The sequence below is a fragment of the Accipiter gentilis genome, chromosome 8, assembly GCF_929443795.1.
Source record: "Accipiter gentilis chromosome 8, bAccGen1.1, whole genome shotgun sequence".
NCBI lineage: Eukaryota > Metazoa > Chordata > Aves > Accipitriformes > Accipitridae > Astur > Astur gentilis.
Genome location: NC_064887.1, coordinates 31,774,636 through 31,792,909, shown reverse-complemented (window position 1 = coordinate 31,792,909; position 18,274 = coordinate 31,774,636). Strand labels below are relative to the sequence as shown.

Genomic DNA, 18,274 nt, shown 5'->3' with positions numbered 1-18,274 from the left:
CTAGACTGCACAGAGGGCAAACATGGAAACAACAGGGTTTAGGTCAGCAGGTAAACACTGGCAGTGCTTAGAACCCCTTCACACTCACGTCTGGTTTCCCTTATTCCAGCTCTACGCCCCCCAACCCTTTCTCTCCTCTTGCAGGATACGCCGGAGCTGCTCAACAGAACATCAAGAGAGGAAAAATACATTTTTCTTTAGCTTAATTATAAAGGAAAAAAAAGCTCATCCATTTTAGCTGCAGTTTTCTCAAAAATGCAATTTGAGGCAGATGCTCAGCATGGAAACTTCAGTCTGAACAGCTGAAGCCTGGCAAAGCCTCATTTGCAACTGAAAACAGTGGAAAGTGTCTGGAAGACTAAATTACAGACAACGATATTACTTTACAGAGTACCCCTAAGAGCAAAAAAGCCTTTCCCTCCCCCCCCCCCCACCTTTGCACAGACCCTGCCATTAAATCTTTGCTTGGGGGATGATGAAAGCTTGCCTTTCCTCTAGTGTGACCACTACAATATGAGGAATATCAAGTGAAAATATGCAAGGATCCTCTGTATCATATTCAATAAAAGCAAGTCAGTCTTTAGACAATGTTCACCTAAGATATTTAATGTCCCCAATGCTGCTTCAAGAGTCAGGTCTTCAGTTATCAACATCGCAACAAAGCTCTGCAGAGAATCACAGCACAAATAGCAACTGTGGTTTCATGCAGAGGAAGGAAAATATCACATAAAGCTTTAAAAATTGCTTCCTATGACAACAGATGAGAGGGACTGAAGAAGAGTGCTAGCTAAAAGGACAGGGATGAGTGAGCTGGATGCTGAGTGGCAGGATGGTGGTGGCATCTTTTGTAAATTTGAAGCAATGATGCCCATATATTTCTGAAAAGAGTAAGGAAGAGGTCCTTGGCAGGCAGCAAGTTTCCAGATAAGGCATATGAGGGCAATTTTTTTTAGCTGGGATCCCAAGCACACAGAACTAAAAACTGGTAGTAAATCCAGGAAGGCATTACTCCAGTGAATGAACCATCCCAGGCAGCGAGCAGGGGATCTTTAGAAACAGGATGCACGGACAGAGCTGGCCTTTGAGCTCCACAAAATCTGCAGCTACCTTGACCTAGGGAATATAAACCTTCTTAGGAAATCCCAGATGTTTTAATAATTTAAAGAAGCTGTAGGCATTTTTTCCTAAGGTTGGCTGTGAAAGTATTTAGTGATCACGGGTGCTTAAACGTCCAGCTGGTCCCTAGCACGTATCATAGCCTGTCTGGGACACATCAGCACGGTGCAGCTGGAACTGTTGCAGAGGCCTGACCCTGCACTGGGGATTGGCACAGGCTGCTTCTCCTACTCCTGGCACTCCCTGGTCCCATGCCTTCTTTTCTCTGTACCTTTGCTTTAGCTTTGTGTGTTTTGCCTGCTTAAACAGTAAACAACCAGGAACAAGGATTGCCTTTGTGAGACAGTCTTTGTGAGGACCAACATGTCCCACACACAACTAATGTGCAATTCAGGCACAGATGACCTTTTCTGCAAGTTGCCTGTTGCAATACACGAGAGCCACGGTCAAAATGTGCATTGACCTTAGAAGCACGATACAGAATGAACCTGGAAAAAACAGCAGCATTTTGGGGGAGCTATGAACTGATTGTCTTACACCATTACCAATGATCTCCTTACAAGTCCACTATCATTTGAAAAGGCATCACTGCTGGTGGTGGTGTCAGTGGAGAGTCCAAAAACGGGGCAGGCACTGATGTGGGTGGCTTTTCTCAGCATGCCACCCGGCCAGAAATTGTAACAGGGAGGATGCACCATGTTACACTCTTTAAGCAATGACCTGTTGAAAAAACAACCTAAGATCAGCTGACGTGCTCACTTTGCATAAATCTCGAAAGCAGAATTCATTCTGAAGGACAGATCATGGCTCACTCCTGGGAAGATATGTAAAGCGGGTAACAAGCCAGAAACCTCTGCTGCTATTTTCCACCCTGGAGTTACTGCATTGCTGCACCCCATCACCGCAGCCATCCCAGCCTGTTGAGCAGCACAGTGCCAGGCATGGTTTGAGGCGGTCCCGAAGGACCGCACGCTGCTCCAATCTAAAGGGTTGGCCCAGCACCCTCTGAGATCCCGGAGCGTGACCACGCACCTGCAACAGCCAGAGGCAAACATCTACCAACCACCACGGTCTCGCTCTGATGGCTGACGTGGCACCTCACCCATCCACATCAGACCTGCCACACGTTCAGCAGAAAACTGCTTGAGAGACACTTGGCTGGTCTGGCATTGAACAGGGATTGCACGAAAACACTGAACATCTCATCCACAACGAAAGCCTCTGTAGCATCCTCACATTCCTTAGGAACCATGCTGCCCAGGGCAAGGCAAAAGAACAGGCTTAGAATCAAGATCATCACAAACAACATCAACAAGTTATTTTTAATAACTATTTTTGGATAAGAAAATTTATTTAGAAAATAAATTAACTACTGTATTCCTTATTTTACTTATTTCCTAGAAGAATTTCAACCATACAAAAATATTCTATATATTTTTTGAAAACTATATTGCTTTTAACTTTTTAATCATCTAACCAGAAGAACCCAAGAGTCAGCCTCACTTTTGTTTTCTACGTCCTCATATTGCTAGCTAAGACAACTACCTAGTTTTTTTAAAAAAGATGCAATAACTGAATAATAACTTTGGTAGTACTACAATGGCCTAATATGTAGGCTTAAAGCTTTAGTACTATCCAAAGCGTAAGAGCAACTCTTCGTGTCTGAGTTACTAACTAACGTCACAGAAGCATGACGATTAAAGGTTTATGGTTTCAAAAATTAACACTTAATTAAATACCTAAAGAAACTAATTCACCAAAACCTTAGGTTATGCATATCAAGTTAAGCATTAGTATAGAGTCAGCACCAATTTTTTTTTATATGTAAGACTAATAAAAATATACAGAATAAAGTTTTTTAGAAAAGCCAAACAGGCAAACCCTTTCTTCACACAAGTTTGAGCCATTTCCGCAAGCTTTAATCTTGCTTTTATGTAAGAGTTGGCCTCGTTTCATCGCTGTCCTTTAACTGCAAAAGCAACTAAAACACTTGCATGCATGTTCAAAAACTTGAAGCCACTTTTAATAGTTCTTTAAGTGTGAAGAGAACAGCATGTTTATTATAAGCAATGGAAAAAGCTGTAGAAAGAAATGCTGCTGTACTTTAAAATCAGCCATGACCACATTGCTTATGAATATCATCCTTCCTGATCTAGACACTGGTTTTCAGCTGCTACTGCCCAAAGGCATCAACAACAAAGCTGCTTTAATCATCTCAGAGCTTGCTTTTTCTCCCTTTAATATCAATAAAATTTCTATCAGATGCAAAGACTGTCTTATAATTTGTGGCCAAGCTGCACTAATTAAAGAACCTCCAATCTTCAAGATTTCAGAAAACATCAAGTACAAAAGAGTTAGGAGACTCCACACTTACAGTGTGCTTCTCAATTACAGGTTTTTTGGGCAAAGGTGAGCATATTTCTCACTTTTTCTATTGAGAAGAAGCTTTTTCCACTGATACCGATGCTTAATTCAACACTGTATGTAGTTTCTTCTACGCAGACAGCAGAAAAGCATGAAAAATGCCACATGCCTTCCCCTACCACCTGGTGGTTTCCCTTCGCTCAATACTACCCGAAAAACACCTTCTTTCCCAGAAAGAAACCACCTTTCAGTTTTCAAGTGCAGGGTCTGTAGCAAGTGTTACATAGTACATCATCTTTAAGGTTAGTTCCTGTGCAAGCGACAGGGTTTCCTTTGGTGTAAGGGAGCTTGAGATGATCCTGCTGAACTGGCAAGGAGCCTAACCCAGCTTCTCAGATGCTTTGGCAGAAGGAGGAGCCGTGCCACAAAATGGATAACTGAGATTTCTGTGTTTATGAAAACCTCAAGTCATTTACAGAAGGTAAATGGGATCTGATTATGGACAATCCTTTTATTGACAAACTGAAGAACAAAATCTTACCTCCTGCTTTGATTAGGGAAATTCTTGCCCTTGCCTGTTGCAAAACAACCTGACTGTAAACTTCCAAAATTGCTCACTGTACTTTTGAAAGAAGTTAGAAAATGGGAATATACGAGCAATGGAAACTGAGTAAAGTATCGCCTGCCTTAATCTCCCAAAGCTGAAATCTGGAAGTTACCAAGTACAGTAAATTCTGTTCAAGTTGGGTGGCAAATACCTTTCCCATTAATCACGTTCCTGGATGCCTCTTGCTTCCATTTAGTCTAAGATAAAGTGCCTGCCCCCCCGAATTAAAGAATATAAGAACCAAAGGCAGTCTGCCTTTCCTTTCCAACACAGACAGGCACCATTTATTAAAACTATGGGATGAAAATCTGCCACTGGCTCCAACAGCAACAACCTCTCTGAGGACTAAAACTTCCGAGAAAGCAAGTAAAGCCAAAAGGATTTTTCTTCAAAATCACATTTCTTAAGGTCTTCAAGAACTTGGAAACTTAGCAAGGTGCATATAATGAAGAACAGAATCTCATATCCATATCAAAATTTGAATTTCCTATGCATTTTACTTCACTCTCTCATTCCGTGGGTATTTATGCCTATTAGGATTGGACTAGATAGTACTTGCTAAGTGCTAACCCGCAATCATGAATTCTGCATTCAATACATGTTTGTAAAAGAGAATATTACTCTGCCTCTTCCTTAGATTTTGGGAATCACAGAAAACTTGTATCAGCTTTTACCATAAACCTCAGAAGATGAAAATGAAAATGAAAAGCACCCTCTAAGAGCTACAAAGTAGATGTTGGTAAGTCCAGAGAGATACCACACTCCTGCTCTATATGATGCTACAGCCATGCTCACCTGTGGAAAACGAAAGAGAGGATTTCCAAAACACAGCAAGACATAGCTTGTAACAGGCTGAGAGAAAAGGCAGTAAGTGCAGCCAGATTTTTTACAAAACTTTGTTATACTTGCAGTCGTACACCAAATTAAAACCAGAAGGACTACACGACAGTTTAAAGCAGAAAATCCAACATCCAGTCTGAGTGCCTGTCCAAAAAAGGCCAACTTTTCCACAATTAATTCCAAGTTATTCTTCCATCCTCCAGCATCCTTGCTCATAGCTACGTGCACGTCAGCTGGCTGCTGGTGAGAATTTCACTCCAGAGCTGTATCAGGTACTTGGGTTATCTCCCTCCGAGTCAGTGGGATTTATCTCCGTACAACCGATGGTATTTGTTCAGACAGTTTCCTGTAAAGCCAGTGACAGATTTCCTTATCTTGTCTTTTAAGTAAAGGCTAGACCAGGCTCCTCTTCAGTCTCTAAAACTTGACAGAATAGGAGGAGTCTATCTACTTTTTCTAAGTATGCTGCATCTTGCAGGAACACATCTGAAGTGTTTTATCCTTGTGCAACCCCCCCCGTCTTAATTAGTACCATACTGAAATTCATAGGCAAAGCAAATGACTAGAAAGAAATTTCTTACAGACATTAAGTAACAGCTTTCACTGTCAACTGAAAAGAAGAACAGCTGGAAGGTCTGCTCAGAAAAAAGTCCTGAACAATGAGGAAACCCACAGGGTGCATCCCTGGGCACCACAGGGTCACAGCACCATCGCTGCATACCTCAGTCGGGCTGTCCTGTCTGCCTGGGTGAGGAAAGAGATGCAAAAGAAGGGAAGGAAGGAAGAAAGAAAAACTGCTTTTAAACAAACAAATAAAAAGCAAAGCCTTATCCTGTGGACAGCTTTACGTTGATAGAAATGGGTAGATTGGATATGGTCAAGCACACTGAACACCTTTAATAAAAAAACAACCTTCAGAGAAGTTCATTTTTTTGTACGCTAAACTCTTTTGAAGATGCACCTGTTGAAATTACTGGCATTGGGTGCTTTAAATCTCTCCACCTCTCCGAATTTAGAAAAATTTGGTCCTAACAGACCACGTGTGACAGAGCAGAGCTTGGTCCTCTACTACTGTTGCTGCTGAGATTGCAGAAATGGAAAATCGTTAAGACTCTAGGGGCCATTTCCACCTTCTCCCTGCTGTGAGATCTGCTTCCTTGATTGTTTCTTGTCTAGTATTAGATACCCAAAGCAAAAATTTTCTATCAGCAACCTTGAAACCTCTGGCACAATCTCTCAGGGCATACCATTAAGTTGTTTTAGCAGCCACTTTAATCTTTTTCCCCAATTTCATGATTGCACCCTGAGTCCGTAACTCTCCACTACCACCCTATACCACTCCCTGTTGGGTGTAACACTCATTAAATATCATTAGACAAATCATGCAATGAGCACCTCCCATCACAAGTTTAGCCCATGCCTCATCAAACTGAAAGCATGAATTTTTTTAATAACTCTTTTCACATGACCAATTCCCAGTCTCCTAATTATTACTGCCATTTTTTAAACTCCATCTATTTCACTCACATCCTGAATAATTCACATGTAGCCCCACCAAAACCCTACAAAGAAGGATTATCTCTGCCACAAGTCTCTCCTTTTTTTTAAGGGCTCAGTCCAAAACCTAGAGGAATTATTATTAAAATTTCTTTTAATTTCAGGGGGGTTTAAATCATTTTACCACTTATAATATGTGTGTATTTAAAATATCTTAAGGATCTTAAATAAATGGAAAAAAAATATTTTTCCATAGGTATGGTTATAAAAACAGGGTTGTGCTACACAGAACAGAAGACACCTTTGAAACTGCTGTGGTTTCAATACTAGTAATGCTGCAGTGCATGTGGTCTGGCTTTCTGCCCCACACCTCCTTGCTGGCACTACATGGCCTCCTACTCTCCCCTAAATAGCCTCCACCCACCCTCTCCCAGTGGACACAAGCTGTCCCCAGCCCTCACAGGAGTCTCCGCTGACTCATTTTCCCATTATTTTACTATGACATTAATTTCCTTCAGGTAGGATTAAGGAATATCACATCTTGATGTTTTAGTCACAATTTCATTCCACAATAGTGACCAATTTTCAATCATTTCTGCTTGAAAAAGACAAAAGACTTTGTGACGGCTTGAAAAATGTAACTTCACCTATATATATATAGTTTCTTAATGCAGAGATTTTCTGAGTATAAAAATTGTTTTCAAAACACTGCCATCCTCAAATAAGTCTTTAGGCAGCTTGTAAAGTACCTGTCCCCAATTCAAAATTGGCAAGGATGAGCCCTGCCCTTGCAATTTCAAACACAGCCTCACATGTACCATGCTGTGAAGACCACTTGAAAAATTACACATTGGCATCGTATATTCTCTTCTTAGGCATTATTTGCTGCAGGAAATGCACGCTACCAGGTCAATAATTATATTAGCTGACTTTCAGGTATGTCTTATCTCAAGATATTGCCCCATGTACAAGTATACACAGATCTCGAGGATGTGCAATTTGGCTGGTTCAATACTATCACTTCTTCCTTAAGAGCACAGACGTTGAAGTAGGTTTAGGCAGAAATCACAGTCTCTGCATTCAGTAACCAAGACTCCACGTAGGATGCCTTCATGATTTTCTCCAGGATTCCTTTCTTCTACTGGTCTGACAAGGCTGGCGCCTATTCACCTGCAGGGAACCGCACCGAGCAAAGCGTCTCTCAGGCTCTACCTGGGGGTGCTCATGCTGAGAGCCATGTTCTCACTGGTTTATATAGACACCTACAAGTATGTTTGTACATATTTTTTTACATAATTTTACATAGCACATAATTTTTGTCCTTGTTTTGTTCTCCTCTCATCCCTCAAACAATGTGAGCAAACAGACTTTCGGAAATTAGAAAACCTGTAGATTTGTACACACGTGGATGAAGGAACCCTATCAGCTTATTGCTGAAAACTCCATCTACTCCTTTAGCCCTCAGTCCCTCATTTCCATTCATTACATTGTGTTTTAGCTTGAATGTTGTCTAAATAAACCACAAGGCTTTACATTACAGGGACATGGCTTCAGACAAATTAAATTATCATTACGGCAACAAGAAATTAAATTACACCATCATGACAACAACCATGCAGCAATCCTTCTGCACATTCAAGCAGTCATGTTTAACTCTGCCCCACACAATTTTGGCTAACTCCCCCAACTTGCAGGTAGCAGCCCAGCATGCTGCAGAGCTGACACGCCACCCAAATAATTTTCTCTGCTGCAGGCTGACATTAGCGCGGCAGGAACTAACTTGAAGGATGCCAGTGTTCAACCACAGCAAGCTTCTGCTGCGAAGGCAAGGAGATGGGGGCACGAGCCCTCCACCAAGCTGCGTGAAGGGAAATGCAAAAATCTAGTGCTGAAACCAGGACATATAGATTGCAAATATAAATTTATTTACAGGAACACTGGTTGGGAGGGAGCACTAGAGATGATCTAGACCAAACTTTCACTTGAAGTAATACTCAGGATTTCCTGTCTTGAGTCTACTGATATTTGGGCCAATATGAGTGAGCACCCCAAAACGTACAAAGTTTGGAGAACGTCACTGGCTGCAGTCGCTGAATAAGAGGTGCGAGGAAGCATCTTCGAGCTTGTTATCTCATGACCTCCCTCACCAGTGCTGCCCCATTCAAGCACTATGGATTGACAGTTCTACTGACAAAAAGTGGGTATTTCCTTTTCCTTTTTACTGAGGACCCCCCTGCATCATCTTGGGAGGAAAAAAACCCAAAGCACCCAGGCTGCTAGTAAAACTCACCAAACCTTTACAAAGCTGGCTAAAATAGGCACTGCTCATTTAATCTACAGAATCAGCGATTCAGCCCGCTTCCTCTTGAAACGAGGAGAGCTCACCACGGCACTTGCTGTAAGACAGATAAGCAAGGCCCGAATCTTGCAGACTCCAGCCTCAAGATGAGTGGTAGGTTTGGTGAGTTGGTTTGACTTCACTCTGTTTTGATTTAAGATGCTCTTCCTGATTCCTTTTGCTTCTTGGAAATACTAATTTACAGGCAGCCTCTATACAAAGTGCCTTGTTAATTATTTTTCAAAGCAAGAATTTAGAGTAGGGGATCCTCACAGCAAGAACGGCAGGCTTGAGCCAGGGGATAAGCACAATGCTTCCTTTTTTCACAATGGTTTCGCTCTATCACTTGCCTCTGCAAAGATGTGATAGGCAAACTAGGGATGTGTCTAAAGAGCACACAGCTCTCAGCAAGGCAAAGGCATGCTTCCTTTGAGCTACAGGGAAGTCTCAGATACATACATCCAGTCCAGATTCACACGTGTCCGAACAGACATGGATTTCCCAACCCTCTGGCATGAGCTCCCTGTTCTAATTCTAGATGGTGTCCAGGGCAAAGACCTGTACTATTTCCTCTCGCACAGCTGTGAAGAAGCTAATAAGCTCCCTGAATCTCCTAGGTGGTTTTTTTTACTTTTTTTTTCTTTGCAGTAATTAGACATCAGCCTTTTCAGGCGCTCACCACTGCCCTCAGTCAGGGACAGAAAACTTGAAATGCTGAACTGTGGAAATGCAATTGTGGCTGCAGCATGGGGATGAGTGTAAAGAAAAAAAGAAGTCCATGGGCATCGCACCCTTGTGGCTCTGATGGGACTTGAAACCACCCTCAATGGCGCAGGAGAAGATGACAATACTGAGGCAACACTGTAGAAAAATCTCCGCATGTGAGACTGGCAGCTTTGCCGATTGCTTTTTGGGTGAAGGCCATTTAATATTTGGACGTCCTTCCCACTATGGGAATCTCTTGAAAGATCCACTGTGATTTCAAAGGAGTCCTAACAGAGGAGCAGTTCAACATTTGCACTCCCCCTACACCACAAAAAAATCCCAAAGCAACAGAATAAAAGGAGAAGCTCAGCTGTGGGCACCACCCAGGAGTCATCCTGTGGTCTGAATCATCAGCGCCAAGTTTGATCTCCCAGTCCACAGCAGTGAGGACTCTCGCAGGCTTCAGATGCATAATACGTAATATACTGGAATAGGGCTTCCTTTTCACATGCAAACTTTTATTTCGCTTGTAAATCTCCAGCCTTAAAATTTGCTTTGTAAATACTTTACCTGCTACCCTACCAACAAGGAGAGCAGGTGACAGGCAAGAGCGAGACATATTTCATCTTTTAACTACTCGAATAACAAAAATACCCACCAAAATACAGAATTATGCTCTTTTCCTTTGTAGTTTAATAGTGATATGCATAAATTTAAAGCAATTTTTTTTTCGTTTTCTCTCTCAACATTTTAGTGGGTTAAAAAATTGTTCTTGCACAGGTCTGAATAGTTTACCTAAATACCCACCTAGCAGTTTTCCCACTGCCTTCAACGGGCTTTGCAAAACATCAGGCCACATGGTCTTGATCCAATCTACCTTGGCAAAACCCGGTGCCTGAAAAGTTTCAGCTGCCGGCGCTGGGGAATCGGGACCTTACTGTCCCCACGGGCAGTTTCAGGCTGCATCTCTCCACACTCTTGAAAGTTTCTACTGTCTGCTCTTCTGCATGTCCTAACTCACTCGCCGGTACTTTTTAAAGCACTGCCCTTTCAGAAACCCCGTCGCACTCTGTCCCCCAACCCCGCTGACCCCACCGGCTGCCGAGTCCCGCCCGCTGCCCGGGGTTCCCGGCCGCCCGCTGCACCGCGCCCGGCTCCGGCTCCGGCTCCGCTCGGCACCCCGCCGCGCCGCGGGGGCTCGGGATTTCCTCTCCTCGCCCTCCCCGGGGGGGGGGGGGGAGGGGGGGGGAAGGAGGAGGGGGACGGACGGACTTTTTTTTTTTCCGAGCTTTCCCCACCAGAAAGCACGACTGCGAGATACAGTGCTCTCAGAAGAAGAGCCCCGGGAAGCAGCCGGCCGCTCCGCCGCCCCCTCGCAGAGCCCTACCTCGGATGTAGGTGCACTTGCTCTCGTCCAGCAGGCTGGAGGCAGAGCCGCCCATGCTGCCGGGGACCGCTGCCGGCGACCGCTGCCGGCGACCGCTGCCGCTGCCGCCCGGCCCCGCCCGGCCCCGCGCCCCGCGGCCGCTTCCTCCCGCTGGCGCCGCCTCTCGCCCGCCGCCGCCGCCGCCAAAAGGAGGTCGGGCCCTGCTCCGGCCCTGCTCCCCGCCTTCCACACACACACCCCCACCCCCACACACCCCGCCAGCCGACCTCCTGCCCTGCCCTGCCCTGCCCCGCCCCGCCCCTGGGTCGCCCCTCGCCGCTCCCAGAAACGTGGGAGCAGAAGACAGAGAGGCAATGGGGAAGGCGTCCGTCTGCCAGGTGAGCGGGTGTGCCTCTACGCGCGCATGCCCCCATCTGTTTCCTTTGGCCCATCAAAATGCGCGGCGCTGCCGTCTGCTCTTGCCCTCCTGTCACTTGCTACCCTCATCTCAAAATCCGCATCCCCTTGGAGACCCTTTGAAGTTTCCATGGAGGCTACTTTAAAGACCATGTGGGATATCCCATAAGGGATGGAAGTCCGTTAGAAACGTTCTCCAACACTTTTCAAGAAGAAGCAAGAACCACCGGAAACGTCCTTCAAACAGGACACCTTCTTCTGCGAGGCACGTTGAGACACCATGGGATTCGTGTGGTTCAGTCTTCAGGGCCATACCTTCCCACTCCAGTCAGCCTCTGACTGGGAATACTGGTGGCCTATATAGGATATTGTTGACTATATGATTCCAGGATGAATGATAGGCCTATGCATTTTAGTGCCCGCTTGTATGTCACTTCAGTAAAAATAGTCCAGTGATCAAACCAACTTCCTAAAACGTGTAAGAGCACCACTTTGCAGATCCTCGGCACAGCAGTGTAAGATAGTATGGAACAGCTATCCGAATTTCCTTGCCTCTGAACAATAATTTCAGTGAGGCTTTATACCACATGTGACTTTCTAAGGTAGTTTCTTCTGTTTCGCTGTTTTTATAATGCTAATTCAGCTGACCGGGAACGGGCAGCTTGCCATACATTATTGTGCCTCCTGTGTTTAGGATGGAGTCAATGAGTTGCAATGAACATGGATTGTGCTGACACGCTGGAGATTCATAGTGACTGGAAGTTATGTATTTTAGACTTAAATACTTTTCATTGAGCTTGTACACCTGTCACTTGCTGTGAAATTGCTTTAACATAGTTAAGTGGATTGCGCAGTAGGTGCGTTTAATACTTTGCCACTCAGTTGATCACAGGTTGGTTAAAAATTCTGGGGTTGAATCTTAAAAGTTTTAAAACCAACACTAAACTCGATCAGATTTGAAATACTGAAGATGATATGTAACATCCAGTTCAGTATTCTGCTAAACAGCCTCTTCCTTCAAGAAAGCTGACTGAAGCCAACTTCAGTATCAATTCACGTTCCCTGGGCAGATGCTAGTTGTACCAAAGTATAATGGAGCAATTGTTTAACTACCCTGAGGAGACCAGGTTCATCCAGACCATCACTAACACAGAGTTTCACAAGTCTACAGATATCTCAGCTGAGAATATAGTACTAAATCAACAGCACTTCTAGAGGTCAAATACGACTCGGACTCTATTACCAATATATTTGGTTGTTAAGCTCTGCCCGAGAGCTTTGCACTTGCTCACAGAAAGGTGGATGCTGTGGTTTGCTCGCTGCACATCTTTGAGCTGTGTGAGCAGACAATGATGAGGAAATACTGTTTACTGTCATGCATTTTAATTCAGAGAAGAATTTGGCCTCCACTGAGTGTAGCATACCTTTTGTCAAATGTATTTGGGAAGGCTTTCATAATGTACACTCACATGTAATATGCAAGTCAGCTCCAGGAGTCTGGAGAGATAAACTATGGAAAATTCATGAGCCGTAAACTGAATTGCTATTCTGTCTCATCATTTAGCAGATGAAAATATGTCAAATCCCAGAAGCTTTATACCCAAGAACAGATGTCAGTCTGCATACTGAATGGGAAACCTCCCCGTCTAATTACAGCTAGGGTAAAACCAAAATGAGATCTGAACAGTTTTTTTAATTATAACATTTTATGCTTTGGTAATACCTGATCCCCAAGATCCCCACGCATTTTACAAACGCTAGCTAATTAAAGACCACAATCTTCCTTTTAAGATAGGGAAATGCTGTGTTTTAATGGCAAAGTTTGTATCTTAAGCATCTTAAAAAGATACCATGAGAAATGTGAGCAAAGTCAGGAACAGATATAAATGATTCTATTTCTATACTGCTTAATAACAAAACTATTCTTCTCCAAGATAAGAAATTGGGCATGTTAGATTTTAGTCTGACATATCTGCACTGCAGCTATCAATGATAAAGTAATATTATCAAAACAAAAATACCACCGGAGGCAAAATAAATATTTCCCCACTTTTTCGCTTATGAAATCCTAATCTTTGAGATTTTTTTTTCCTTTACTCTCCCAAAGAGTTCCTTCTCTAAACACCTGATTTGCATTATGTCCTACAGGGCAACATGATGGAGCTCTTCTATCTGATAGAGAAAGGGGACTCATGAGTGAACAGGACCAGGAGAAGCACCTCCTCCCCAACACGGGAATGAAGATCTGTCTCCACTGCCTCTGTGACTTCACTTGTGGAGGCTTGACATCAGGAGAAAGGTGGTTCCTTACATCACCAGAGTCCAAGCTTCACTTCATGGTCCGTACCCATAAGGCAGCCAGTGAAAGTACTGAAAGCTCTCGTACCCAAAAAGTGCAGTGCACAGTCACTACACTGCCTTATTTTGTATCAGCCTCCAACTCCATTTTGGGAGGGAGAGAGAAGGAGGTTTTCTCCACAATCACTTCTTTATTATCTCCTTGCGGAGGGAACTATAATGTAACCCTGATGCGCCACTGACATAGACATGACAACAAGATCCATTCTCAATGCAAATGGGCATACCATCATAATAAACTTCCAGCTGTTGTTAGTCAAACACACTGTCCTTAACGCAACCACAGGGCTGACAAGCTGCAGATGTATCATCAGAGGGACTGATAAAATCTTTGCCATGTTGTTGGCTACCTCTCCCATGTACCAACACTTGTCTAATTGTAAATAGGACATGCCAAGGAACCAGTTGATTTGACATGCTGCATAATAGCACTTGACTGCACCCTTTGCTTTAGAGGGAACTGCAGGGTTCATCCTGCGTGTACACTCCCACAACCTTCTTGATTGCCTCAGAAATACAGTTTGTTATCAACCAGAAGCATTTAAGTTAAATGTGTATGCAATCCATTGGAAGAGAAAAGTGATAATCCAAAACTACCTTATAAGATTTCTCCAAGGGAAAGTAGCCATTTTAAGATCACTGACTTCTCTAAGCAGGATAACAAGGTGCTGTTGACAAAGACAGCTGCAAATATAATAAAACCATCGCAGATAAATAATTATCTATTGCTAGAGGAAACTGTTAATCATTATTGTCTGCAAGTGAAAACCAGGTTGCAGAAAAGTAGTACAGAGAAGATGAGTCAGAAGATAAAAGCAGCTCTTTTCTCAGGACAGGCTGCTGGTTGAAATACATTCCAAATCCCTTCCATCTTAGTAACACAGAAGAATGTTATTCTTATGAGTTATTTTCAAAAGGTTAGAAGGAGGTCTTAAAATCTAGCTGTGGAATATACTCTAAGAGAATCACAACTGTTCTTGCTGGAGAGCCAAAAATAATATTTTGATAAAGTAGCCTTAAAAAAAAAGTTAGAGTTGGTTGTGGTTTAGCTACTACCCTAATTCTGAGAGACTGGCAAGAAGCACTGAAAACCCACAAACAGAAGAGTGGATTTCAATAGATTCTTAACCACAGAATCATGGAACAGCCCAGGTTGGAAGGGACCTCAAAATATCATCTAGTCCATCCTTTCACGGGTAAGGGAGCCTTGATGAAATCATCTAGCACCCTGTGCAATTGCATCTTGAGAACCTCCAGCAATGGAGACTCTACCACATCCCTGGGGAGGTTGTTCCAGTGCATGACTGTTCTTACTATAAAAATTTCTTTCTTATATCAAGATGAAATGAAAAAGTGTGATGTGGAGGCAGTGTATGAAGTGCTGCTGTGTCCTATGGAAGAGATAAAAATGGTGTTTATGGTCATTTTTCAAAGAAAGAAATCAGATAAAACCCCTTATTTTTGTAACTTCAGAAAGTATGGATGACAGTTTGAGCTACTCATAAAGGAGGAAAAGCAAGGCAAAGGTATGTTTCAATAGCAGACAGTATCTTGGTGGTAAAATTAGATACTTTGTATCTATCTTTCACTAGTTCTGTGAAAGAACAGGGTTTAAAAGGTGGTGCAGGTCAGAATGTAGTCGGACCACTGAGTGCACAGCCCAATGCAGGAGGCGGCTTTACTGGCTGCCTTCCTCACTCCTTATTTTCTTCCCAATTATGTTTTCTTGCCATTCAACATGTAAACAACATTCCTTTGAACACTCATGGAATACCAGTGCTCATAAAATACCAAATTATAAATAACATTCATCTTTTTACCCTGCTTGGTTGCCAGTCATTCATAAATGTCAATTTCGTCCACAGAATTTAATCTGATTCATAACCTTAGAGATTTTTGAAACTTTTCAGCAATGAAATGTTCTCATAATGCATTAATTGTGACATATCAGAGCTCAGTAGTTCTCCACTCGCATTTAGTGTGTATATATATATATATATATATATATACACACACACATCTAGCCCATGGCAAGGCTTAGGTAGAGGTTAGCATTGCTACAAATCTAGAATTTCCATCCTCAGTATCCAAACAGCACACATCTTGTTCCTCAAAAATAAATACTTTATAGTGGAAAGGTAGAAAACTTGGGGTAAAACCTCTTTTTTCTTAGTTGTCAAAGAGTGAGGTGGGGTAATGAAAAATACACTGTAAAAGAGGGCTAGAAGCTAATCATTCTTTTGACACCTCAGATTCTTGAGTGGGAGGATTTAAGCAGCTGGGCTTTAAAGACACTAGGTAAGCAAATCATAAGAATGCTGCTTACATAGAATTGCTTCTCTAAAATTAGGAGAATAGCACACTGCTAATGGTATACACTCAAGAGAAATTATGTTCTTTTCTTTCCTATCCATAAGGGCCCTTCAGTGTGTCTTATGTTCCCATTTCACATGGAGTACAAGTAGAAGCTTCTAAATATATTCTGAGCAAGTTATACTCTTTATAACAAAATACACAAGCTCTTAGTAGTTAGGTCATATTACCAACTTGCATGTCAAGGCTGCTTGTTAAAAACAGATTCTAAAATTGATTTATTACAAATAAACAGATTCTGTCAAGTACAGCTCTAGACAGTGGCTGGGGAGAAGGAAAAGCACTCTACACACCATGAGTACTTCAGTAGAAAAAGCCTCTGAAATCAGTAACCTCACAAGAACAACAGACTTCACCTTACCTTAACTTTGAAATAACTTATCTTCAAGCCCTGTGGTGAAAAGTTCCCCTGGCCTTCTCTCCTTCCCTCTCTGGTTTTACTGCAGCAGTGCTGTTGGCCCTGTCACCTGGCATGTCAGGAACTTAATAAGAATACTGTTTTAAGCTTGTTCTTTTGATGTCAGCCTTGTGACTCTTTGAAGCTGGATTCTGCTTTTGGAAGGCTGGAGGGGCAATGCTGGGTCTAGAGGAACAAGAAAATAGAGAGATGCAGCAAATGGGAATCAGTAAGGAGGAAACTCTGTTGTTAGGATATGACACAGGACTAAAGGCATTTGGGAAAGGAATGAAGACTCTCAACAGGGATGTGAAATTCAGAATCTTTAAGATGTGATTCTTGATTTTATTTCCTATAAATTAAGGCATCCTAGAGCTGAGAATCACCTCCAGCTGTTGCATACTCCATTTACCTGTCCCAGTGGCCAAGTAATTACAGGGGTTTGTATATATGTAAATTAAAATAAATTATATGTGTTGGACTTTTCTTGTTTACTAAATACACAAATCAAATCATATTGGGTAAATTCAAACACCATTTCCTTCTCTGCTTAGTCACTGGGTTATGAAATCTGTTAAACGACACAGCTGGAGGTGACCATCCCTGCTCAGCTGCCATTAGAGGCTGTATTTTAATTAGCTAGGACATTCATGTCAAAGCAGCTAACATACAGGCCTTTGCAAATTAATTGTTGAAGCCAGCTTCCTCATTGTCAAACAAGACACATTGATTTGTTCCCTCACCTTGAAATAGAGGTGGTGTAGAGAAATCAGTAAATAAAACCACAGCTGACTGCACTTTCCACTCCATAGTGCTCACACAGTTACAGAAGAGCAAACAAAAAGACACAGCTCAATCTGTTGATCTCAGCAGAAAATCCAGGATAAGAATCCATCTGTCAGAGATCCAATGGATTCTTCACTGCCTCAAATAGGCAGCCACACCTGCTTGGGAAGACAAAAAAAAAATAAAAACCTTCATAAGTGGTGGAAATGAGTTTATAGGGTGCAATCTGCAGGAGGCAGTGTTAAAGGCTTTCAGCTCAGGTAACAGGAAGGCTCAAGGTATCCCACTGTCTTTGAACAGACTTTAGTGAGGCAAAACATCAAAACCTAGAAATTAGACCTGTCATTTTTTTCTTCTTAATTAAGTACATTGTAGTGTGACTCTACCTAGATGAGTAAGAAATTCTGTTTCCGTTTGATTAACAAAGATCTGATCAAAACTTTCTTCCCAAGTGAGCTGATGTTCATGTATTATTAACTACCCTTCAAAAGTACAGCAGGCATATGCTGCAGAAGCTGAATGATCCTGCAGACATGATTAATGAAGGAGAGGACTAAATCCTCATGACATCTGGATTTGCTTCTTCTGGGCACAGATGGTTTTGGTTGCTTTTTATTCTGAGTATATTCATTAAGACTAAGCATGGGGTTTAAACACAGCCTTCCTGTTCCAAGTCTCCATTTTCCATGGAGAAGCTTCTCATTGGGAGCCTATCCAAGAAGGCATACGTAGTGATTGAAATGGGATTTGCTAAACCATCTTGCACACTGAATGGGCTGCAAGAGTTCAAAGGGAGATAAACAAAGGGAAGCTGAATAGTTTGGATTTTTTATATTTTCCCTCCCCTCTCTCAGAAGTGATTGTCTTGTCTGCTTCATTTCTTTCTAGATAATTTTACAAAAACCTTAGCACTCCTAGGTTTTTAACTTACAGTAAATGGATCCCCAAGTGTTCACAAGTTTTTCTGCTCATTAAGTTTAGATGCTCAGAGCATAAGTCCATCCATCCAAGCCTAGCTTCTGACATGGGAAAGCCACACGGTGATAAACCTTCACAACAAAGAACACAATGTACTAATCGTGTCGGTGAGTGAGGTACCCGCTGATCCTT

At 42.6% G+C, this 18,274-nt stretch overlaps 1 protein-coding gene across 1 annotated transcript in view; it reads right to left on the bottom strand.

Annotated features, from left to right (window-relative positions):
• The window catches only part of NIBAN1 (niban apoptosis regulator 1), a 70,032-nt gene extending 59,073 nt beyond the window's left edge, over positions 1-10,959 (bottom strand). The window contains exon 1 of the mRNA XM_049809471.1: positions 10,855-10,959. Within this exon, the coding sequence (XP_049665428.1) occupies positions 10,855-10,909 (55 nt within the window). The 5' untranslated portion in view covers positions 10,910-10,959. The remainder of the gene's footprint in view (positions 1-10,854) is intronic.
• Between the last annotated feature and the right edge of the window lie 7,315 nt (positions 10,960-18,274).